The sequence below is a fragment of the Triturus cristatus genome, chromosome 4_2, assembly GCF_964204655.1.
Source record: "Triturus cristatus chromosome 4_2, aTriCri1.1, whole genome shotgun sequence".
Classification (NCBI taxonomy): domain Eukaryota; kingdom Metazoa; phylum Chordata; class Amphibia; order Caudata; family Salamandridae; genus Triturus; species Triturus cristatus.
In genome coordinates this window covers 781,624,021-781,649,426 of record NC_140586.1, presented here as the reverse complement: position 1 = coordinate 781,649,426, position 25,406 = coordinate 781,624,021, and the positions used below count along the sequence as shown (strand labels likewise).

Here is a 25,406-nt window from a genome sequence, read left to right as displayed (position 1 = left end):
GTAACATCATATCCTGTTCCCAACAGACATCTTCAATTAGTTTCAAAAAGTGCCCACTGTCTTTAACATAAGATGGTAATGCTTGTACATACGGTCTCAGAAAATGATCGATGTATTTAGAAGTGTTTTCGAACATGCTGTACATTGAAGAAACAATAGGGCGACCCGGTGGGACTTCCTTATTTTTGTGTATCTTAGGTAAAAGATACAGGGCTGCCAATTTAGGATATTTACAATACAAATATTTATATTCATCCCCAGTGATCAAATTTTCATTCCTCCACCCATCCAATTTTTCTTTATACAATTCATTACTTTTCTCATAGATTTGTCTATTGCTCCTAGTGTAACTTTCAACATCATTTAATTGTCTCATGCCTTCTTCAACGTACATGTTGCGAGGCCAAACAACCACGTTACCCCCTTTGTCTGATTTTTTAATTACAAGAGATTTATTTTCCTGTAATTCTTTCAATGCACTTTCCTGCTTTTTTGTTAAATTACTATTGAACCGTGGTTTGTTTTTAGCCAACTTTTTAAACTCCTTCAAAACTCCTTTCTCAAAGACTTCAATAGATTCGTTATACACTTGGGGCAGAAAAATAGATTTAGGTTTAAACCCACTGTCGCATGAGTTGGTGATCCTGATTTCTTCTTGTTCTAGGGTAATTAAAGGATCATCCACCCAATTATCTGCTCCCAACTCCCTTAGTGTGTGTAATGTCTCTATGTCCCCAATGGATAATGTGGGTTCTTTGGGTAAAGGAGTAAGAGTCTTCTGTCCTGTTTTGTTGGCATACCATTTTTTCAGTTTCAATTTGCCCGTAAAAAAGAATAAATCAATTCTACTTTCAGTATAATTGAAACTTCTAGTAGGGCAAAAAGTCAAACCTAAAGATAGTACATCAATTTGTTCATTAGTCAAAGGAAAATCAGAAAGGTTCAATACCGTATGTGTGTCCTTCATTTTGGCGCCGTTTTGCCCCTTGTGGTCATTCCCATGAAGCTTTGAATATTTCCTTGCTGCTTTCCGCCCCGCTTGGCGCCTCTGCCTCCTCGACCTCGACCTCGTGCTCCTTGGGGACTCGAAAATTCTTGTCTTCCCTTTGCAATGATGTCGTACTCCTTTAAAATACTGGATTTTACTCCTTCCGGGGTTTTGTTCTGTTCGTTTTCTCCAATTTCGGTGTCACAAGCTTGCGAGGTTGTTGCAGTCTCATTAACAATTACAGTCGTGATCTCACATTCTACAACATTATTCGGTGTAATTTCTGCATCAGTATTGGGTTTTTCTCTTAAATGGTCAAACTTCCTCCCAAAAGTGAGAATTTGCCCTTGTTTATAATCTAACTCGTCACGGTGAAACTTGCGTTGTTTTTTTAGCTTGATTTCTTCCTCTGCTTTTTCAAGTTTCTTTTTAAGTTTGGCCATTTCCATATCAAATTCATCCGTTGTACTCTTGCCTTTTAACAGTTCTGATAATTTGTCAATCTCTGCCGCAAGTCGTTCGGTATCTTTTAGTGCATACTTAACTAGGAGTTTAAGCATAACCGTGGAACATTTATGGTTGTTATCCATCCATTCTTCTATTAAATTGGGATCTGGGTCTTGGAACGTGGGAGTTAGAAAGATGCGTAGACCTCTCGGTACTCTTCCGCAATCTATATATTTCTGCAAAGCTGTCGCCTCCCACCATTTGGATTGTTCCATCTTTGCCGCTTTCCACAATTTATCCCAAAGTTGGCGTTTGCTCTGCGCTCCTTCCATAGAGGTGCCCATGATGGGAACATCATTTCTCTGGCCATCTGAAATCGGTATAAAGAGCAGCTCCGCTGCTTCACGTCTCGTTGCCTCCCGATTTGCCAACATTGTAATCCGAAATAAAGGAACCCTGTTTCAAGGAGTTCCTGTAAACTGAAAGACGTTCAGTTACACGCTTGCAGTGTCTGACGAGCCCGTCATACTGCTTCCACCAGCTTCTTATAAAGAGTCAGTCACAGTGGTCCGCCGAGGGAAATGGGTTCTTGTTCCGGGTTCTCACAAACGGCATGCAGATGAAACCGCGTAGTCACCCGACCACACAGAATACACCGCTGCGCCGCGCTCGTAGTTTTTCCGGAAATCCTCCCACCTCAGATAGACTTGTGAAGAAATGAGAAGCGGGCAGAGGAAGATACTCAAAAAAGTTCAAACCATGTTTCGCGGTATCCTCTGCCTCAGGATGGTGGCGGGCTGCCGGCTGACACGACCAGTCCCAATTAGATGTGAAGTCGTTTATTATCTATGTTTTGTAACCATTGGAAAATTCGATTATTGTTTGCCCACTTGGGCTGTTAAATCAACTATAGATCATTGCATACCCACTTGGGTCCATTGATATGACAAATACAATTACGATGAGGTAATTATGTATCAACTTTGTTTGGTAACCATTGGATAATTCGATAAATTTACACTGGTAATTTTATTTAATTTACACATCAATTGACTGTCCAACTAAATGTGTTGAATTGTGTTTTGCCGTGAATTATTCATTGAAATCCTGTAACATTTTACTATTCCAAGATGGCGCTTATGCTAGCTATGTGAACCTGGCAGCAATGTAGTCCTTTGTTTATTTTTTCAAATTGTGTCCTATATCATGTGACGAGTGTCAACATCATATCGACCCGTGACCAAGAAACCGGAGGGTTTCGAAACGCGTCGGGTGTTGTTTGCCACAAACCTGATCGAATAAATCACGCTGTTATCATCAAAATTGGGGCTCGGCGTAATCTTTTACAAGTAAAGGATTAATTTACGGAGTAATAAGGGTCGCGCCCTTGCCGGCAGCCCGCCACCATCCTGAGGCAGAGGATACCGCGAAACATGGTTTGAACTTTTTTATATATATATATATATGTAACCAAGAAACCCCTAGGGAAGAACCATCCCTTTCACTTGATGGTTGAGAACAAAGGACCCTGTCTCTGCTTTGAGGATGACAGCCCGCAAGGGATGTCAGACCTCTGCATGTCAAAGATTCCGCATGCAGGACCCCGTGTCAGCTTGGAAGGAATTCTTCTCTAATTTGCAGGGGGGAATAAGGGTCTTATATACAAGAGTGTTCACGCCCACACAGTGAATTATACATTTGTGTCAAATTAGCCAATCCAGGATGCGACCTGTGCTCTGTTAGTATAATGTTGTTCTATTATGAAGTTGGAATCTATTTGTTGTTCTCATTTAAAAACCACTAAAGGGGTTTAACCCCTTGCGCGCTCATGACGGAACCACTCCGTCATGAGCCACGGGCGCCGTGTGCTTATGACGGAGTGGTTTCGTCATGCTGCGGCCGCTCCGCCCACGCATCGCTGATTCCCCGCCTGTGCGGGCGAATAACGCGAGTGGGCGGAGTCGTGACGGAACCACTCCGTCATGAGCACAGCGCGCCGGTGGCTCATGACGGAGTGGTTCCGTCACGAGCATGGCGGCACAGCGCTGACCCCGAAACCCCCCAGCGCCGCGGCGGAATTCGTGCCGCGGCGAAGGGGTTAAATAAAACTGCCATTTCGTAGTATGTTATTGAGTTCATATCACTCACTCACTTGTATATCGTGAGAAGTAATAGATTATGTGTGGCTAGCATTCAGGTTTTAGCCACTTTCATGGACGAGTGGTAGCTCCGTTGGCGTTCATTTTTATGTGTGTGTGTGTGTAGATATATACTTTTTAAAGTTGTTTTATATTAATTTTTAAATATAGTATTTATTTTTATTCCTACTATTCTTAACTCTAATATTTAAATATATGTACATTATAATTAATATGCATGACTGTTTTTTGATGATATTCTGTTACATAATTTTTGAACCTATATTTTTATAGTTTATGTTCAAAGTTTGTAAACCCAACTTTGTGGTTCCCGATATTCTTTGATATGCCATACTTGTTTAGCACAATATGTATGTTCTCGATATTATGTCACACAACAACATTAGCATCACCTTAGCAATATCAACTTTTGTGTAACAACCAGTATTGTATAACCTACCTTAGGAGCTGGTTCCATTCTGCAGGCCAGCAAGCACCAGGCTATTTCATGGACTCCTGGGGGTCGACAGGGGTAACAACTGGGATTGCCTTTGCTTTTACTGCCTCCGAGGCCAGGTTTTGCAGAGTCAAGAGCAGAATGTGAACAGTGTTCTGAGGAGCACTGTTTACTTTTTGCAGCAGCTGCTGGAGTCGGAACAATACTCTTTCTTTTCTACAAAATATGTAAATTCAGTACTGCAAAACACACTTATACTCAAAAAATAAATGACACCAGTAAAAAAACGCATTGCCATGTTTCATTATTGCAAATACATGAAATATTATATGTACTCTTCATGTGTGATAATGGGTTACAAGCCATCTTTAATCACAATGCATTTACCAATAAGGAATGAGTTACACAAATAGCATAGTTAATATTCAATTTATGGGGGCTTATAGTAGTAACACTGCACTTCTATTTGTCAATCTACTTCCACGTCTAGTTTTACTCCTTTTTTTAAATTCCCGAATGCTGATTGGGATCCACATAGAAAGCTGTGCTTGGTGCAGGTCTGACTGTGGATTCCATGAGAAATCGCATGATTTCCAAGCTTGCGATCCATGGCCCCTATATGGCGCTGACCCTGGCGGACAACTCCACACATGGGGCTTGGATTTCTTTTTTGCAAATGTACTTTTTTGCTCGCTTCCAAACCTGGGAAAGGGATTTACACCAGCACTTTGGTGAAGTAAAAATATGAACCTTTCCAGATTGGAAAGGGGAGTGGTAAGAGTCTGTGTATGACAATAAAGGTTATATTTTACGGGCGTCCACCAACTTCAAAGGCAAACCAAGCCTTAAAACACCCAGGACTGCCCTCAGTCCCAACCCTTAACTGGGATTTATGGCTAAGGAAAGCTCAACACTACACATCCGTGAAGCTTAGGTCTGCCAGGAACCCCTTTGAATCCTTGTAAACTTATGTTTGTAAATGAATTTACCTTTGTGAATAGGCCATGGTCAACATCTATTTTTTTAGGTGAACATAGCCACTATTGTTTTTTTATTTTTTACTATGATTTCAGTACATTTTTCATTGAGAGATACATTATTGGACAACTATGTCATGGCATTTTGTGATATAAATAATTCAGATTCCCAGTGTTCTGCATGTTTTGGCACTGCACCCTCCCTCCCCCTCCCACCCCCCTCAAACGAACACAATCTTTCATGTAAGACAAAATAAACGAGTGATTCCCCCTTGACACATTATATCAGTACTCTAATTAAAATATAGATGGTATCTAAAATACACAATTCTCTGTGTTGCTGAATCATGCAATTTTAATGGAGCTTTAGCAAAGTAATTTGTGATTTCATCATGGTTAAGATCATGTGACATCACTTCCTAGGAAGAGTCAGAGTCCGATGTTATATGATAACACCTACTGTGATTTCAATGGGGTTAGAGGGTGTGTGATGTCACTGCTGATACCCCTGGTATTTTGCTAATTCGACTTCCATGGTCTATTTGAGAAAGTACCTCATCACATTACTTTCACTTGGAAGAGTAGAATCTATGTAGTAGAGATGACATTTCTTACTGAACTTTGAGTTATATGTAATTCAATATTATGAATGTATGGAATGTATGTTGTAAAATATCTGTATGCTATATGATATCTATTGTACAAAGTGTGTGCTGTATGTTTAATATAATATTTAAAAGTGTATTTGTAAAGTTCATGTTTACCCACAGCTATCTGGACATTGAAAAACAGATATTGGTTACCCAACTCTAGAATATTCATTTTATCAACCTCTGAAGTAGATGAATAGTCCACAGCCACCAGATCCCATATGATATGTTGTAGTATGTGTGCTGTATATTGCCTTTATGGTACTTATTATATACAACTTATTTTGCATATTGTATATATAGGTCCAGGTAGGTGTCAAGCCGCAACATGTCAACTAGTATTGCTTAAGTGTTCCCATTGTGTTGTGGTAACAAGCGTTATTACCTTTTAAGTTACAAGAGATTTCCTGAATAATGCCACTGGAACATCCAATCGGGGAAAATAATTCCAGGAATTGGGGAAAAGGGGGAAAAAATAATACATGTTTTTTTATTTTCTGTTTTGTCATATGTTGATATAGGTTACGTTTTAACATTTTCTGTTATATGTACATATATATATCTTATGCTTTAACATGTTCCATTATATTTGTATGCATGGCATATTTTAATACCTTCATGTTTGCATCTATGATCTATTTTACTATACTCAGCTGTTTGCAATTATGCCAGCCATATGGTTTCTGTATGAAGTATTATAGGTTGTCGGCATGACCGCAAAGTGACATTAGGATGCCGAATGTTAACCACTTCTTTAATGTTACGCATAGGTTTTCTGCTCATCATTCAGCTAGAGGTAACCAACTGTTTTTGAGTGCAAATAAATGTGCCAAAAAGAAAGCAGTAATCTGGTTATTCAATGGGAAATGTATCACTAAAAGTATCCACCTAAATTGCCCTGCTGGCAGGTGCAACAGTTTATGCACATTTTCGCTCGACCTCCTTCTCCCTAAATTTCATCTGTAAGAATAATAGAAAAACAAACATAATAATTATTTATATCAAGAACTTCTAAAAAGAAACTGAGGACAGTTACGAGCACCTGATTGTAAAATAAGAGAACATGTAGGTGAATGAATAGACACAGCATGTAAAGTGGCACTACTTAGTTCCAGCGTGTTAGAAATGGGGTTTCTGGTAGGCGAGGCGTGCATCTAAGTCAGGCAGACCCCACCACTCTAGTCCGGGTAAGGGCATTACACACCCAAGATAACCCCTGCTCACTGCCTTGGTTGCTTGGCAGAATAACAAGACCTATCCCAGAGGCAATGTGTAAAGCATTTGTGCAAAACACCCACACCCACCCACCAATGACACAGTACACCCACCGCAACAGAGATTCCACACCATGTTATATAAAAATATCACATATATTGTATATAAAACACAGAGACCACAATCACATACACCATAAATCACTTTGACAACCAGGCAACTGTCATAACATCATAGGTAGTGCAAATAAAGTAAATACTCATAGGGTGCACATGTGAGGAAAGCATCCTGAAAACAACACTGTACACCATCACTGTACAGCTGTTAGATCGGGAACAGAATCCATAAATTAGCAGGCATTACTCTCAGTACTTGTGAGCATCATAACCCCCAAAGCAACAGTGACAACCTATGGGCCGGAACCCCTGAGCTCCTATTAGCAGGGTTGGGATAATCCTAGTGAGTCTGGCTGCCACCAAACAGATGGCTTGCTGATGTAATGCGTAGGCCGCAGGAGAGCTTGCACGCCTACAACCAGGAATACTGTAATGTAGGTTTCCTCAGGTGCAGCAAGTTCTCATTCGGGGGGCCTCTGTCGAGGACTCCCCCGTGTTGCCACCAGTTGTGGAGTTAGGTTGCAGCTTGGTGTGGGAGGGGAGTCACACACACACACACACACACACACCGCCAGAGCCAGTGGGGTGACCTCACTGGGTACCCTTCAGCTTCATGTTCTGAAAGGCAGCTGCCTCATTCCAGCAGTGTAGCTGCAAACCAAGCACCCCCTCTTTCCTTTCCAGGGCCAGCAGGCTGACTCAAACCCGCTTCTACGCCCACTTCGGCAACCTCTGCTGGTCTTGATTCCTTTGGCTTACCAGGGCTGCACTAAGGAAGGTTCTTGAGGTGTGACCTCAGGGCTGGGGGAATTAGTGGCCTTCTTTTGCTGCCCCCTCTTCACACCAGGCTACGGCCCCTCAGCGGCTTACCTAAGGCAATGGTGGTAGCAGATCTACCTGCCGGAACACCCCTAATGCCCCACTGCATACAGCACCCACCATGCGCTGCAGGAAATTCCCTGGGGGGCAGTAAGTAACGCTTACTGTGCTCCTATATGTAAATTAAGTGCTCGCCAAGCCATACTGCAGGCGCCAAGCGATGGGCTGGCGAAACACAGTGCTCCTGCAGGCTTTCCTTTAAAAAAAGAAAAAAAAGTGAGGAACAGTCCAGTCCTTCTCCTGCTCCAGGCAAGAGCAGCAACTGCAGGCCTTCCTACCACACACACGCCAGGGGTGTGCTCCTCCCACAGCTTCTCCACCTCTCCTCCCAGGCAGGTTCTTTTTAGATATAGGTAGGATCTTTCTGAAAGTCTATTTCCCTGAGACTTCCAACAGGACGCAAGCACACACAAGCCCTTGGAAATTCTTCCCAACCAGGATACCACTGCAGGGCAAAGAGAGTCAGTCCTTTTCCTCTGCCACAGACGGAAGCAGCAACTGCAGGCCAACCCACCCTTCACACAGAAAAGGCAGCGCTCCTCACACAGCTCTTCAGCTGTTCTTCTGGGGAGGGTTCTCTTCTTTCCAGAAGTAAAAACCTTTGGTTTAAGGTCCCATACTTTTCCTTATACCCCATTTTCTCATTGTTCTCTTTGCTTCAGAGTTTCTGAGCTCAGTCCAAATCAGTTCTGTCCTCCTTGGCCCAGCTTGCCCACAGGGTGTAGAGACTGCATTATGCAAAGGAGACGCAGCCTATTCAGGTGTTAGCGAAACTCCTCCCACCGCTCTGAATGCAGACCAGTCTATTCACCCAGGTGATGAGTCACCCAGGCAAAGCAGGACACACCTCAACCCCCTTGTGACTGTCTAGAGTGAATGCACATCCCTAGCTCCTGTCACCCCAAGACCAAACAGTGAATACACAAACGGGCAGAGGCACACAGAATAGTAAAGCAAGAAAATGCCCACTTTCTAAAACAGACATTTTTTTCAAACACACAATTTAAAAACCACCTTCACTAAAAGATGTTATTAACTTTTGAGTTCAGATAGCCTAAACTCCATTTCTCTATCTTGTCCCAATGGCAAGATACACTTGTGAAATGTTACGAGGCAACTCCAATGTTAACCTCTGGGACAGACAGCCTTTCAGTAGTGAAAAGCAAAACAGTGTTTCAATATTAGAACATGTAAAACACACCAGCACAAGTCCTACCTTTCACATACACTGACCTAGCCCATGGGTGTATCTTGGGCATCCCTGAGGGGTGCCTTGCATGCAAGAAAAGTGAAGGTTAGGGCCTGGCAAGTGGGTGCACTTGCCAGGTCAACATGGCAGTTTACAACTGCAAATACTGACACTGCAGTGGCAGGTAGGAGATACATTTACAGGGCTGCTCATGTGGGTGGCACAACAAGTGCTGCAAGCCCACTAGTAGCATTTGATTTACAGGCCCTGGCACACACCATACACTTTACTAGGCACTTACCAGTAAATCACATATGCCAATAATTGATAGCCAATCAAAATTACAAGTAAAACAGAGCATATGCACTTCAGCACTGATCAGCTGTGGTAAAGTGACCAGAGTCCTCTCGCCAACACAAACCGGGCCAGAAAAATAGGAGGCAAAAGGTTTGGGGAGAAACCTGCACAAAGGGCCATGTCTAATGCAGCTCATTTATATATGATCATAGATTAGCACTCCAGTTAACCTAAAACTTTACGTTTAGCTTATTGCGATGATTGATGCAAAATCAATGGTTATTGCCACAATTCCATACTTTTCATGTATGTTTTTAAGGATTTATGTAGCGCAAACATCTCCCAAGGGTGTTACGGTGCTTTACAGTTAAATACCAAGTTGCAAGTGAACAGTAACAGAAGTCAACAATTATTTAAAAAAAAAAAAAAAAAGAAAAAAAGGAGCATTGAAGAGATAATGATAGTTAAAGCTGTATAGTAAAAACAGCAGGGAGATGATACAGAAGGATTAATTTGGAAGTGTGAGAAAATACTAAAGTTATATGCCAGTGATAGATGCATTAATCACAACGGTATTGCCACAAAATCTTCATACAAAAGAAGCCCCAGAGCTAGGTAAAGAGTCCTGCTAAAGGATATATACATATAAGGGGGAAGAGAGAAGCAACATGCTTAAAAAGAATGTAGAAAGGATAAACCAAGCAAGAGAGGACAAGAAGCACCAAGTGCAAGAAATGAGTAGTAAAGAAAGAGAAAGAAGTAGCAGAGGTAGGTCATAGTGTATGCAAGCATTAATTGTTAAAGGCGGGCAGTAATGTTCAAAAGGCAATTGCATGAGAAGTAGTATTGTGGAGAGCAGGAGGGCGTAAGTTCCAAATTCTAGTAGCATAGTCCAAGTAAGATTGGGCCTCAAAGCGCTGTTTTTAGAATACATAGCCATTCCAGTGAAGAGCCTAAAACTCATTGCACTAAATCATGGTTTGCAAACATGAAGAGTATCATCTGTAATCTCCTCTCCGTTTCCTCTAGTGACACCTCCTATATCAATGCAGTCTGTGATCTCTCCTACCTAACAAATTTACGGCTCCGGTGTTTCCCTTATCACAATGATCTCATTTACTACCTCAGCCCACATGGATACCGCTTCCGGAAGGCGTGCAAATTAGCACATCATCATACAGGTACCGTAAGTCCACGTTTGTAGGCTTGTTGGGAATTAATGTATAATAAGGTGGTTATGTTTAAATGTGAAAGATTGACAAATGTGGAATCCACAGAAAGGTGTTTGACAAGTATTTGACAGTTTAATGACCAAGGAGGGTAGAATGATCCACTTCGACAGAAAAGACCCAATATGATTACCTAACCTTATTATGAAATTCCTAGTGTAGGTTCCCTTAGCACATGTTTTAATTCCATTCTTCTAGGAGTATTTTTCAGGTTTCCATGCACATGTTAATCAAACTCTACTCAAGTAAGGGAATGCACCGTTAGAGAGGAGTGAATAGTGGTTTATCCTGGTAACGAATTAAAACGTAAGCTTCTTGTTGGCATGGCAACAAATGGGGGCAAACAAGTGTTTGTGCGTGGATGGCATTCTGATTGTTTGCGTTTCTAAATAACACGCATCCTTTCCTGTAAGTAGACCTTTACATCTACTTCGTCCTGATCACAACTGGCTATGCTTTGGGGCCGCTGTTGTAATCCCTGTGGAGAACTACTTTCACAGATCTGATCTTGCCCGGTCAACCACTTCATCATCCTAGTCCTTAATAAAAAGAGTTGTGAACAACTCCCAGACAGGCACCCCAATGGTCACCTAAAACAAAATGCCCTGGTCCCTAACAAGGAAGAGGCTCTACCATCCCTACTTCAGGCACTATAACCCCTTCCATGCGGGGCGGATTCCCCCGCGGTGCTGACCGTTGCTTGCGCGGGCGTGGTCATGACGGAACGGTTCCGTCATGAGCACAGCTCAACCGACGCTCATGACGGAACCGTTCCGTCATGAGCGTCGAAGGGGTTAAATATAGAAGGCAGCCAACCACAACTCCTATTTTCATGCCCTTCCTGTGACAAATTCATTGCTGTGCCCTCATCAGAGTTCTCCTTCTTTGTTGTTTTTGCTTCTGTTAGGCCTAGTGATATGAATGGACCTACAGGTATTCTGAACATTGCGATACATTTCCAGCCTGGGCGAGAGGCCATTGCCTACTGCTGGCCTATGGAAGGGAAGACTTGGCTGCATGTTGCCTACTTTCTTGTTTTACTGGGTTAATATGAAGTTTGGGCATCTGTTTTGGTGAGGGACTGTTCCTTGCCGCTTACGTAAAGGAACACTGGATTTATTCGAGTGTTTTCTGATGCCTGCTTCTTGTGTTTCTCCCTTGAAGCCTTGCCAATGTTGGCCATGGGAGGAAGGATGCTGGATACAGTAACACAGTCCTCCTTGCCTATTCTGCATTGTAGTCAGTTTCTCCACAGAATATTGCCCATTGTGGAGTTCCTGAGGACAATCTCCTAGTGGTTTTACCGAAGTGGGATGAGAGGTGTTGGACTCCTCTTACTACCCTGTCTCGGTTGCAATTGTTCAGGAGATGGGGCTTTCCTGCTTCTGGTGGCCCAGGACCAGACATGTATGACATTCACACCAGTCTCCTGATCACGGGTTGGCCTTCTGACAGTGGCTCATCCTACGTCACATGGTGTACTGTCTCTATCGTTTACTCAGTGCTGCTTTTTCAGCTTTATCATGTTTGCTTGCATTCTGGATATGAAGTTGAATTAAAAACGTAACCAACTTTAGTTCACTATGCTAGCCCCAGTAATTAAGGGACTTGGGACCTGCTGTACGGAATTTCCATTTGCAAAAAGTGGTCATAAAATTACACTCCAACATTTTGAGAATTGAAAGGAATTTTGCAACCCCAACCATATATGAATAGATCAATTCACAGTCCTGAATCATAATGGGTTGCCATCTGACCTACCTCCTCATTCATGAGGCAGGTCACACAACAGAAAGGAGTAGCATACTGCACATTCTAAAAGGACACCTTAAGCCTTAGACCTGCACAGTCCTTCAAGAGGGTTGATAGGAGTCTGCAGTGGAGCAGCCTGCCATCCCTTGAGTTCAGACTCTTCTGAATAAAGGGAAAACATGCATCAAAGGCTGAAACTGTAAAGCGTGATCTATTATACCAAAGATTGGAGTCCATTGCTACAATAGACAAGGTCACAGAAGGAGGATATCAGCTCTTTTGGAGACCCACCCAGTAAACACCCTGCAGGCTCCTATTTGTACACTTTCAGACTTAAGTGTCCCATGAACAGATGGAAGATTGGAGTCTATATTCTAATTTTCTTTGGAAAATTGTATATGCAAAACCCTCTATGCCGCTCACATCTCCGAGGTACTTATCATAGGAAAAACACACATCGCTCAACCCTAGAACAGTACCATGTGTCAACCCATGTCCAAGCATCACTTTGGGCCTGATGTACAAAGCCATTTGGTGTTCACAATGCCTGCAATTCGCAAAATCACAGGCTTTGCAACTACAAGAGGGATTTTTATTATTTACTAAACTCATTCAGTAATATGTTATCAAATCCCCAAAAAGGTCCAGGAACCCATAATCAAACGCAATTCGGGAGTTTGGGGTGTACCAATTCGTGATTTGTTAATGTATGTACCAATATTTTGCAACCGACATCTGGGTGCAAAATATTGACATTTTACCAATACCTCAAATGAAGTCTTGTCCCTTTTGCAAATGGCAAGGGCCCCCCTGGGGCCACATCCTCTTAGTGAATGTTTAAAAAAGGAAGAAAAAAAAAGTTTGTTGGGGAGTAGGTAGTGGTCCCTAGGGCCACTGCCAGCTCTGAAATAAACAAAAAAACTTGTATTTTTAAATACAGACCTATTTCCTTTAAGAAAAAGTGTCAGCATTTAAAAAATAAAAAATAAATGATTTTATTTAAAATGCAATATGTTGCATTACTCATCCTAGAAGCAGAAACATTGAGAGTTAGAATGTGCATGGAAAACCGGTGGTGTTTCCAGAAAAAAAACGAATCTCCTTGTAGGAACCAGCACTTTTTGATTGACTGAGGCAATCTCCCAGCCAGGCAGAACCTACCGCTGCCGTTAGTGTATAACCTGGGCTCACCCTTGGGTAGCTTGGCACTGAGCAGTCAGGCTTCTGCAGAGGCAATGTGTAAAGCATTGGCACAGCACTCACTCAAATAATTACTTGGAGCCTCACAAAAGAGATTTCACATGTGATGTATGTCAATGTTTATATTCAACACACCCTTAATAATCAACATAACATGAACATCATGTACTTCTGGGCATACATCGCATTTGGAATTATTTCTAGCAGTACAATGCCCAGCCATATTAAAATGGCAAGAGCAAGATGCACACATGGTAATGAGTTAATCCTACACCCCCCCCCCAGCCCCCATATGCGGTGAAATAGGTTCTCCACCCCAACTAGTATTATAAATCAATTCCACAAAGTTAGGCTATGCACCCCAGGTCAAAACAATATAAAAACGATGTACACCACTTTTTAGCAGCACTGTGGGCTGAGGCTGCACGAGCAAAATCGATATCAAACGTAATACCTTTTCTAACAAGAAATCAATGAACTTGACAGACCACCAGCCAGCGTTGTGAATGATAGGCAGTTCGCCCACTGTCGCTCCCACAGGCAGGTAGTCAGTCACTTACTCACTTAGCACCATTTTGCAGTGCAACAGATATCCGGCAAGTCCTTACGGAACACAAGTAGGAACCTAATGCGATGTCACTAATGCCCAACAGGTTATTTGGGTTTATCTTTCAGAGCCTAAGATCCTAAACCTCCCTCCAACTCACCCCGACTAACCTACACCTCCGTGATTGAAGACACACGGCCGAAGTCCCTCTTAGCCAGGGTAGCAAGGTCAATTAGGAGGCAGTCAGCAAAAGAGTTAGACAGCCATTTGAAGTTTACCCACAGGATGGGGAGCAGGAACTGGCTGAGGGCAATAGTCGGTTACATAAAAGAGGTCCCCAAGGGCCCTCTGGCACCAGACCAGTTCCACAAAGCACGGGGGTGCACAAAGTAGCTTGACCCACTACCGATCGTTCTCGCAAGTGTTCCTCCAGTGCAGACAATCACTCTAACCATTCAGGCCCCCAGCCAGGTGATACTCATGGCACCACGATGTTGTTGGGAAAGGCAGGTGAGAAGAGAGCTATTGGTCTGCCGCGATGAGGCCAGCAGAGGAACAAGCCTGAAATGAAGAGTGAAGCAGGGCGGGTGGGGGCCCTCTTGGAAGGAAGGGGCTCCCCATCAGGTACACGTTGATCGGAGTTGTTCCCAGGCAATCCAGACTTCATCTGTTGTGCGATGACCAGACTGTCTTGGTCGCATAAGAAAGAGTTGAAATATCGGCACCTCCCTCAAAATGAGGCACAACATCCAGTGCACGCTGATATTGGTTGCACTACTAGACAATCTGGTCACAACATCTGGTGCACCATGATATCCGTGGCACCAGCCTGGTCCAGTCACACACAATGAAGAGCTGCAATTTCTTACCTCCGTGGGTTGCTCCAGGCCTGCCCTGACTCCTGTGTTTGAGTCTTCTGGACCTTGCTGAACCGAACTGTAACCTTTCTTGACGATCTTCCTGGGCTGCTGCCGCCAAGGCTTGTTGGTGCACCAGCTGGACACCGACCCCTCAGCACTCGACATCCTCTGTGGGACAGCTCGAATCTGTCTCCTGGTTGTCCTCGATGTTTCCTGGTCCCGGCGGCTGCAGAGTCAAGCACTCCCTCAACGCACCTGAAGCACCCGTCATCGGTGGGCATTCGTCTACAGAGCCCCTTGTCACTCCGGAGTGACCCAGACTCTGCCCCCTCTGCTTTGAGGTACTCTTCGATAAGATTACACGTTTGGATTCCAACTGACACTTTTCTTCTTTCCCGCAGTGGCATTTCCTTGAAGTCTTCCATTGAGATCGACAGCTGTTTCCGACACCATTTCAGCCCTATGCACCGGGCTTCCCTGGGATAGGGACTCTGGTACTATGGTATCTACGGGTGGGTTGGCTCTTGAACCTCCTATGACCCAAAGGGCTTCGTTGTAATCCACTGGAAAGGGTCCTTAAACTTCATAACTGCAACCGTGACACTCCCATAGAATTGTACGACGCCCACGGTCGTGTTTCCCGTCCTCCGTGGAGTCCTTGTTTTCTCACCTTGGGTGGTTCCTTGGGGTCCCAGCGATTCTACATCCTCTAGATGCTGTCTTGATTAGAGTTGTGGTTCTCATACCACAAATTTAGTTTATTTGGTCTCCCCCTGGAGCCCACTGTGTAGTAGTGCTACTTACCTTTGTTTCTGTGTTACAGTATTGTGTGCTTTGTGTTTATCTATGTGTAGCAGATACTGTGAGGTATTTAGAGTGTGTTGTAATAATAAATACATATTTTTATAACTACTGTGTGGTTCTCCTTTCATTTAACCAATACAATAAGGTTGCATTTTGGTAAAACAAGCTGCTTAACATTCCTTTAAGACTAAGCCTTCTGAAGGCTGCTCTCCACAGCTACCACTTGGATAGCTTTCTAAGGTTATCTTTGACCTCTTAAATCACCATAAGGGTTGTTTGGACTGGTACAGGGTGCCCACTTTAATTAGTGGACATCATATTCCAGGCCGACTTCTCACAATGGTGTTACAGTGAACATTTTTCATGTCACCAGGTTAACCTCAAACTTGAGGTAGTGCACAGAGAACAACATTATGAGTCTGAAACGAGAATGTTAAAAGTGGAATCTGAGGAGTAGTTGGGGTAAGCAACATTTTAGAGCGGCGTTATGAGACCGCACCCTATGTAGTTATTTATTAACATCCCCTGTATTTATAATTTCAGCTACCTGAGCCTACCTCAGTTTGCCCGGACTGAAGCCCGGGTTTGCAGTTTCCAAGGACAAATTGAGTACATTTGAACATGGGGGTGAAGTGAAGCACCACTGTGGTGAAGTTGGGGAACTGTGGCAAAAAGGGTAAAGTTCCTCAACATTAGCTTACATTGGCTTTCAATGGGCTGAGTAGGAGCAGCGACTAAATGGGATGTGCCTTCAGATGCATATCAAAAACTATTTACATCAGGCATGCCTTCTGTAACTAAAGGTGTGGCCTAGAATCTCACATTGACAGCCTCCTCCACATGCTCATCGCCATGCTCCTGGTTCTCGTCCTCCTGGTCCCCCTAGTCCCCCTGATCTCTCTTCCCTAATCCTGGTCTTCCTAGTTCTGGTGACCCTCTTCTTGCTCCTGGTCCTCCTGCCCAGACCCTGCAAGATTTGTAGCGCTTGGCTGTCACTGTCCTGCTCCTCTTTGTACTGGCGCTCGTCATCAGAACTGATAATATGATCTGCCTGTGCACTGCACGTATGCCAGGGCAGATGCCATGTAGTCAAAGGTTTGGATGCCCGTTGCCATTTAGGTATTCTAACTTTCTGCTCTATAGCCAAGTCCACCAATGGGACCATACATACTGAACTAGGCCAGTACTTCTGATTGGGTTAGGGAGCAATTCCATGTGCCAAGCCTCTGTTTAGTGTGCCAGACCTGTTGCTCAAGGGGATTATATCATCTCTTAACTTTAGATTCAAGTGCATGATAGAAAGAAACATCCCAGCCAGGCCAGGATCCACATGGAGCAAGTAAGCGAAGCAATCTCATATTTATGAACAGCAACATGTATAGGACAGTCTCCTTACAACCCCATTATGAAACGCACGCTCTCTGGGCCAATATTCCAATATTACGCAAAGCACCGTAACTGGGTAAGTATTGTCCAAGCGCGTAAGGCACCACCTCCAGCTCCATTGCCCACACTTCTCCAGTAGGATCAGCACCAGACCCACGCCAGTTCCACAGTTCCCTCATCATAAAGTGATTCTGGGTGGGACACTGGCATGAAGTGAGAATTATACAAAGCACTATAGACCATCATAGGCAGGCCAGTACCCCACGCCCGACATGTAAAGCTCCATCGCCAGACACCTTTCACAGTACCCAAGGCACTGTAAACAGACTAGTTTCCACAGTGCCACAGTACATTAAGTGAACGAGAAGAGACCTAGCCACCACATATAGTACTGTGAATTATTTAGACAAATGAACCAAATTTGATTCTTTGGTCCTGGTTATTGATTTAACAATTTGATGCATATGAATTTATTTTTTAATAGACATCTGAGAATGAGAAAACACTTTTGGTTTCAACACTATACTTTACATTGTTGAGACATAAAATAAACGACAATACATTAAACACATGAATTAAACATAAACAACTATAATGGCATTCTTAAATTCTCACCAGTAATTTCTTGCAAAAAGTTCAAACTTGCAGCAAACCCAGATCAAATACTTTATGTAGTTCTATAGAACTGCAAGTTTGAACCTTTTGCAAAAAATGACTGGTTTGTAAAATAATTAAATGGAAAAAAATAAGTGCAGGGACCTTTTCTTAGAAGCATGCGGCAAAGGATGGAATTGGCCAATACTAGGACTGTCTGGTCTTGATTCTACCCAGTGTTGCTTCACTTCCTGCCGCTTCACTTCCTGCCTCTTTGTCTCAGTCCTGGTTCTTTTTCATCTCGGTTTTCTCTTTGTTGCGTAGTAATACCTGCGTTGTAAAGGTATTGCGGTGTAAACACTGCGATGTAAATGATGTTTCCCGAATGTTTCATTTGCACTGCATTCCATCCATCATCTGTGTGTCTTTTGTTTATTATGTGAGGCAGCAAAAACCACTAAAACTGCCACTAAGCCGCAGATAATTGTGACAAAATTCACTGTGAATTTAAATGCCACATGACTATTTGCGGCAGGTTACAGTTAGAAGATGTGATCAGCGGGTATGGGAGGCTACACTACCTAACCCTACCCGCAGCTGCTTGCCTTCCCCAGCTCCTCCAGGTCCTTTCAACTCTAAATACCAGATCAAGCAGATCTACTGATCCAATATAAACAAAAATGTGGGCATCAGATTGACTCTCACTTTGTAATGAATCTGAGACCAGATTTACAGATGGTTCACAAAATGGCTTAAATGTGAAGGGCAGCGTAGCGCAGCCCTCAGAAGCTGCAGTTTCTTCATGTCAATTACGTTAGTGTTGTATTCAAGTAGCGGTACAGATTGACCCATACTACCCCAGAAATGAGTTTCTAGAGCAGCAATTGCCTTTAAAATTGTATTTGTATTATGTTGTATAGTGCCCAACCCTCTGGCTTCCAAGCGCTCTGCTTTAGCCAGGTGTGAATGCAATTAGCATACAGGCCTCTAGAATCTGATAGAAAAGCAGCATCTCAGTGACCAAATAAACCTTTTTGGCCTTTAACAGAATTGGACAGTGTTTGTGAAGAACCGATGAGGAGGATCCAATTTTTATTAAGAATTTGGATACAACTCTTCGTAATGTTTTGAACTCACAGCCTGATCCACAAGGATTTTGCAGTAACTCTCACTTGACTTACTCTTGTGGTACTCCTAGCTTACTCCTGGAATTCAGAATTAGGCCAGGTGTACGACAAGAGTAAGTCACACCTAATTGTTTGTGAATTAGCCCCCCAGAGTTAAAAAAAAAAACAGTTTGCCAAGGGGTTCCGACTTGGCCAATGAAAGGCTGTTCGGATGCGCAGGGAGTTTATAAAGAGAGGACAGCCGCCTCCGAGTGATGTAGGATTGCTGAGTACAGAGCTACTGCCAAATGCGCTTTGGAAGGTACAACAGAGGCCATTGTTTGAAGCAATACCAAGATAAGACTAGCATGAAGTTACTGTAATGGAAAAAGAAGCATACCAAGCATCTATTGAGCTGTGTCACAAAAAGAGAGCAAAAATGTACATGCTTATAGAAATGAGAGGGCAGAAGCAACAATACTCTGAACTGTAATAGCTGGAAGGGGAAAGGGTGCGTTGCAGTATGAATAGGTCCCAGGGAGACCTACTTTATCCAAACACTAGAGGTTGTGTGGGGTAATGTTCACAAGCATTTTCTGAAACGAATGTATACTTCGGTAAATTATATTCAAGTGTTAAGGCTGTAAATGGAGATAATTCCTGTGACCAATGAATTGGTGAAACCTTTCACAAACTGGACAGATGTGGAAGGGGCTCAAGCACCTCTCGCTAAAGACAAAAGGTTGTTTTGCTGCTGGAGATGGGTTAGGTACATAGACTTGCTGTCAGCACGGGGTGTCTTCACATAGGTTAAACTTTAATTGAGTAAGAGCTGCTGCAGCGACGGAGGGCTGGCTGCAGTGCTTAATTTGAACCGGTGGTTGCAGATGTGCCACTGACTCCTGTCTTTGGGACCGGCACTCATTTTTCCTCATTATCCCTTGACCAAGAGCAAGAGAGATGAACACTCAAAGGGTGGAAAGAAGAGGAAGGGAAAGATTGAAAAAACTGCAACAAAGGAAGAAAGCCGGAACATGTCAGGGAGATGACGGGGCAGAGAGTTCCTGCAGATAGTATAAATAGGCAAAAGTTGGAATAACGACTAGGCAATCTTGGTATTCTGCACACCTGACAGATGATAGAACCGGCTGCGGGCTTCTGAGTGAAACCTCAAAGGCCATGTGGTACCACGTTTCTGTCATTGTCAAGGGTGATGCGATGTCGCTTCTGGTGATTGCAACGTGCCCTACCTTTGGCATTTAAGAGACTTGCCATCGCTGCCTGTGGTACTGGACTTAGTATGTCTGTTATTTTCTTGCAATGCAGATACTGTGATACAACAGAGGAAAGAATCCCTTCAGCACCAGAAGGAGTCGGAGAAGAGCCACCAAAAAAGGCATCTAGATTTCCTGGATATTCTTTTATGTGCCAAGGTGAGTTTGTAAAGACACAGGTGTGCAATCCTCTCCACATTCTAAGCCACACACTACACACACACACGTCTAGATTTCCTGGATATTCTTTTATGTGCTAAGGTTAGTTTGTAAAGACACAGGTGTGCAATCCTCTCCACATTCCAAGCCACACACTACACACACACACACATCTAGATTTCCTGGATATTCTTTTATGTGCTAAGGTGAGTTTGTAAAGACACAGGTGTGCAATCCTCTCCACATTCCAAGCCACACACTACACACACACACATCTAGATTTCCTGGATATTCTTTTATGTGCTACGGTGAGTTTGTAAAGACACAGGTGTGCAATCCTCTCCACATTCCAAGCCACACACTATACACACACACACATCTAGATTTCCTGGATATTCTTTTATGTGCCAAGGTGAGTTTGTAAAGACACAGGTGTGCAATCCTCTCCACATTCCAAGCCACACACTACACACACACGTCTAGATTTCCTGGATATTCTTTTATGTGCTAAGGTGAGTTTGTAAAGACACAGGTGTGCAATCCTCTCCACATTCCAAGCCACACACTACACACACACACACATCTAGATTTCCTGGATATTCTTTTATGTGCCAAGGTGAGTTTGTAAAGACACAGGTGTGCAATCCTCTCCACATTCCAAGCGACACACTACACACACACACACCTAGATTTCCTGGATATTCTTTTATGTGCTAAGGTTAGTTTGTAAAGACACAGGTGTGCAATCCTCTCCACATTCCAAGCCACACACTACACACACACACATCTAGATTTCCTGGATATTCTTCTATGTGCTAAGGTTAGTTTGTAAAGACACAGGTGTTCAATCCTCTCCACATTCCAAGCCACACACTACACACACACACATCTATATTTCCTGGATATTCTTTTATGTGCCAAGATGAGTTTGTGAAGACACAGGTGTGCAATCCTCTCCACATTCCAAGCCACACACTACACACACACACATCTAGATTTCCTGGATATTCTTTTATGTGCCAAGGTGAGTTTGTAAAGACACAGGTGTGCAATCCTCTCCACATGCCAAGCCACACACTACACACACACACATCTAGATTTCCTGGATATTCTTTTATGTGCTAAGGTTAGTTTGTAAAGACACAGGTGTGCAATCCTCTCCACATTCCAAGCCACACACCACACACACACACATCTATATTTCCTGGATATTCTTTTATGTGCCAAGATGAGTTTGTGAAGACACGTGTGTGCAATCCTCTCCACATTCCAAGCCACACACTACACACACACACATCTAGATTTCCTGGATATTCTTTTATGTGCCAAGATGAGTTTGTGAAGACACAGGTGTGCAATCCTCTCCACATTCCAAGCCACACACTACACACACACAGACATCTAGATTTCCTGGATATTCTTTTATGTGCCAAGGTGAGTTTGTAAAGACACAGGTGTGCAATCCTCTCCACATGCCAAGCCACACACTACACACACACACATCTAGATTTCCTGGATATTCTTTTATGTGCTAAGGTTAGTTTGTAAAGACACAGGTGTGCAATCCTCTCCACATTCCAAGCCACACACTACACACACACACATCTATATTTCCTGGATATTCTTTTATGTGCCAAGGTGAGTTTGTAAAGACACAGGTGTGCAATCCTCACCACATTCCAAGCCACACACTACACACACACACATCTAGATTTCCTGGATATTCTTTTATGTGCTAAGGTGAGTTTGTAAAGACACAGGTGTGCAATCCTCTCCACGTTCCAAGCCACACACTACACACACACACGTCTAGATTTCCTGGATATTCTTTTATGAGCCAAGGTGAGTTTGTAGAGACACAGGTGTGCAATCCTCTCCACATTCCAAGCCGCACACCGAAAGCAAACCTTTATGGTGAAATGCCCCAGAAGGCTACCCTCTTCTCTTAGCAGTATTTAGAATTTAAAGACTGGTTGCATTTCTACAATAAGAAATAAGGATTCATGTTGAATCTGAATCCCATGGGCACTATTTTCAGCATGGTGCAGGCCAAGGCGAACATCATTCTTGAAGCAATTATTGTCCATGCCCATAGGTCTGTTCTCTTGGTTATTGAAAGTACAGTGATTGGCGATTTTTGTCAGTGTAGTTGCAGGCACGGGTGCAAACTACTAGATATCCAAGGGCACCAACCAAACATCCATGATACTCTGCCACACACCAGGTCCCCGCATACATCAGCACCGACCAGCCACACGATTAGACATGCATGTGCATGACCAGACATCCAATGATCACACATGTGACTAGGCACCAACATACGAACACCTCATGAGTGTCATGAGACACCTGTGCATGCCACCAGACGGTGAATCACACCATCACTCATTGACACTCAAAAACATGCACACATTAGAAGTCCATAGACACAATGAGACATTCACACAACATTAGGCACGTAAACATAATTGGATATCTGCACACTTAATCAGGTGCTCACACCCATGATCAGACACTCTAGCATTAAATGCTTTCACTCGAGCATTGGGGGTAACAGCTTTAATATTTGTAGGTGTGCATAGGTGCATTTTTTTGTATTCCCTAATGGCGAGTTTGATTCCTGTGCTTACTGTGCCACTGGAGTCAAACTGCACCCTACTTAGGAACTTCAATAGACCGACACCGGTCTGAAGTTTCATATGTTGCAGTTCGGATGGGACCTGGCTTGGCAGTTCGGGCTGTACTGTTCCAATTGGAGCACAACCAAGAATGATTTGCATATGGCTGGTTCCTGTCTGAGGTGGCATGAGTGCCAAACAGTGGTGGACTGGATTGTGTCCCAGAGTGATTACAAGTGGCCAAGATTAGTACTGCTAATCCACTCATTACTTTGTTTGTATTCTATAGATGCACTGGTGCTTCCTTCCAATTTATAACCCGGTGGGGTCTGCACCTGAAATTCACGACAGGCTCAGCAATAATTGTCGCGGGATTCGGGGCGAAGGGTCGGGGTTAATTTAATTTTTTAAAAGAACTCACCTTTGCCTCCGGTCCTGGACTCCCGCGTCACGCTCTCCTGCTCAGCGCCGCTCACAGGAAGCAGAAGCAGGCAGCCTCCCTCTCTTCCCCTAAGTCAATCACAACTCTGCAATGGCAGCGTTATGATTGGCTAGGACTCCGTCCATACAGTCGCCTATGGGGAGGCCGTTTTCTCCATGCAGGCTGGCCAGCAACCTACATGGGGAAAAGGGATCATGCTATGACTGGTTTGGTCGGCCATAGGGCTGACCAAACAGTCAGCGCCCATAACATTGCGCTAGCCCATCCTCCTTGACTGACCCGCCTGCTCCCAACCATGCATACCCTTCTTCTGCTTTCTCGCAGTGCGAGAAGCAGAAACGTAAAATGGTTTTATACCATTTTACGTTTCTGCTTCTCGCAATGCGAGAAAGTAGTGAGGCGATGCTGCGACACCCACATGGAGGAGCCGCCCCTGTTCGAGAGAGAGATCAGCTTTGTATTGAATGCTAACATGTTCTGTGCAAGAGGTTAGCAGAGCACTTAAGGCTGCCACATAAAGGTCAAAACTGACAGTAGTCTAGGCTAGCACATTTCTGATTTGTGGTATTACATCATGCCTAATTCAAACAAGCATTAGTAAATTCATTAGGTTTCGCCTATGTGATTAATAACAAGCTGTTTTTTGTTGGAAGTTGTAGCTTGCGGAGAAGTTGTACAATATAAGTCTTTTAACGTGTTGCCTTGTTTATTTGCAAAAAAGGCAATATATTATGCTGTTACTAGTGGTATAGTATGGGTAAGCAATAGCACAATCTTTAGAAATGTAAGAGGGAAATAATAGAATTAATTGATGTAATAGCAAAACTATGTGTTTTGAGGTGTTCTGACAACATTTGGGCCCAGAACCACTGCACCTTCTGCTCCATTCATATCATGCAATGGCCTGCATGATAACTGCATTTGTGACTGCCTGTTTAGTAGTAAAATATTATAATATTTGGTGTTTAGAGGGGTTCCTAGAGCTTTTGGCCTCGGTGTCACTGCACCTGCTGTACCATTGAAATCATGGCCCTAGTGCCTGCAAGGTAACTACACTTGTGCCTGCTTATTTAGTAGTTAAATATAGCAATATATTGCCACACTACCTGCTGAACCATTAAAATCAAGTCCCTTTTCACTGCAAGGTAACTGCAATTGTTACTGCCTGCTTATTAGTCAAAAATAGCAATATTATGTGTTTAGAGGTGTTCTGACAACTTGTGGGCATGATGCTACTGCACCTGCTGCACCATTCAAATCATGACCCTGTTGTCTGCAAGGTAACTGCCCTTGTGGCTGCCTGTTTAGTAGTAAAATGTAGCATAGCTCTTGTAGATTTACTTATTTTTAACGTGCAATGTTAATTACAACATTTAGAATTTGATCATAATGACCAAATAGATTATGTTGAAAAAATCAAACCGATTATGCCTACAAAGTGCAAAGAAAGGTACTGAAGCCTGAATGGGAAATGCCCCAAACGTTCTAAGGCTAAAGCACCTGCTTTACACAACTAAGGACATAAAAAGAAAGCATTCCAGCATACTTTTAGAAGCTGTCTGCCTTTTCCGTGGGAAGAGATCATGGGCCATATGCATCAACTCATTTTCCCATAGACACAGAATGGGAAAAACCCTTTGATGCATCTGGCCCCTTATCTTGACAGTGAATGGGGCTTAAATAGTGTGAACAGCTTTAGTGGAAGTATTCTAAATAGGTGGACGTGGAGCCATGGGAAGTTAACAACAAAAAAGTTCCACACAAAAGCGATTGAACACAGTAATTCGGCAATGGGAACTGATAAGAGCCCCCTTTAAAGATATGTTAAATACAAGAGATTTAACAAGCCCAGAGCAAGCACTGTACAGGCGAAACCTACAAATGTGTTGCTGTTCATCTGACCAAAGCTACATCTAGGGATCTAGAGGTCTCTGTCAATATCCGAAATAATGAAGTTTGTGATTCTACCATTAAACATCTAAGCAAGTACAGCTTTTGTGGAAAGTTAGCCAGCAGGAAAAAAACCTTCTCTCCAAAAAGAATGCTGCATGCAGCTTAGATTTGGAAAACAGCCCCTATATG

General features: G+C 43.3%; 1 protein-coding gene across 1 annotated transcript in view; it reads left to right on the top strand.

The window, feature by feature from the left end:
* Nucleotides 1–25,406, top strand: part of LOC146835039 (cytochrome P450 4B1-like) — a 393,192-nt gene that overhangs the window by 242,379 nt on the left and 125,407 nt on the right. The window contains exons 6-7 of the mRNA XM_085602700.1: nucleotides 10,383–10,534; nucleotides 20,158–20,264. Of these exons, the coding sequence (XP_085458826.1) occupies nucleotides 10,383–10,534; nucleotides 20,158–20,264 (259 nt within the window). The remainder of the gene's footprint in view (nucleotides 1–10,382; nucleotides 10,535–20,157; nucleotides 20,265–25,406) is intronic.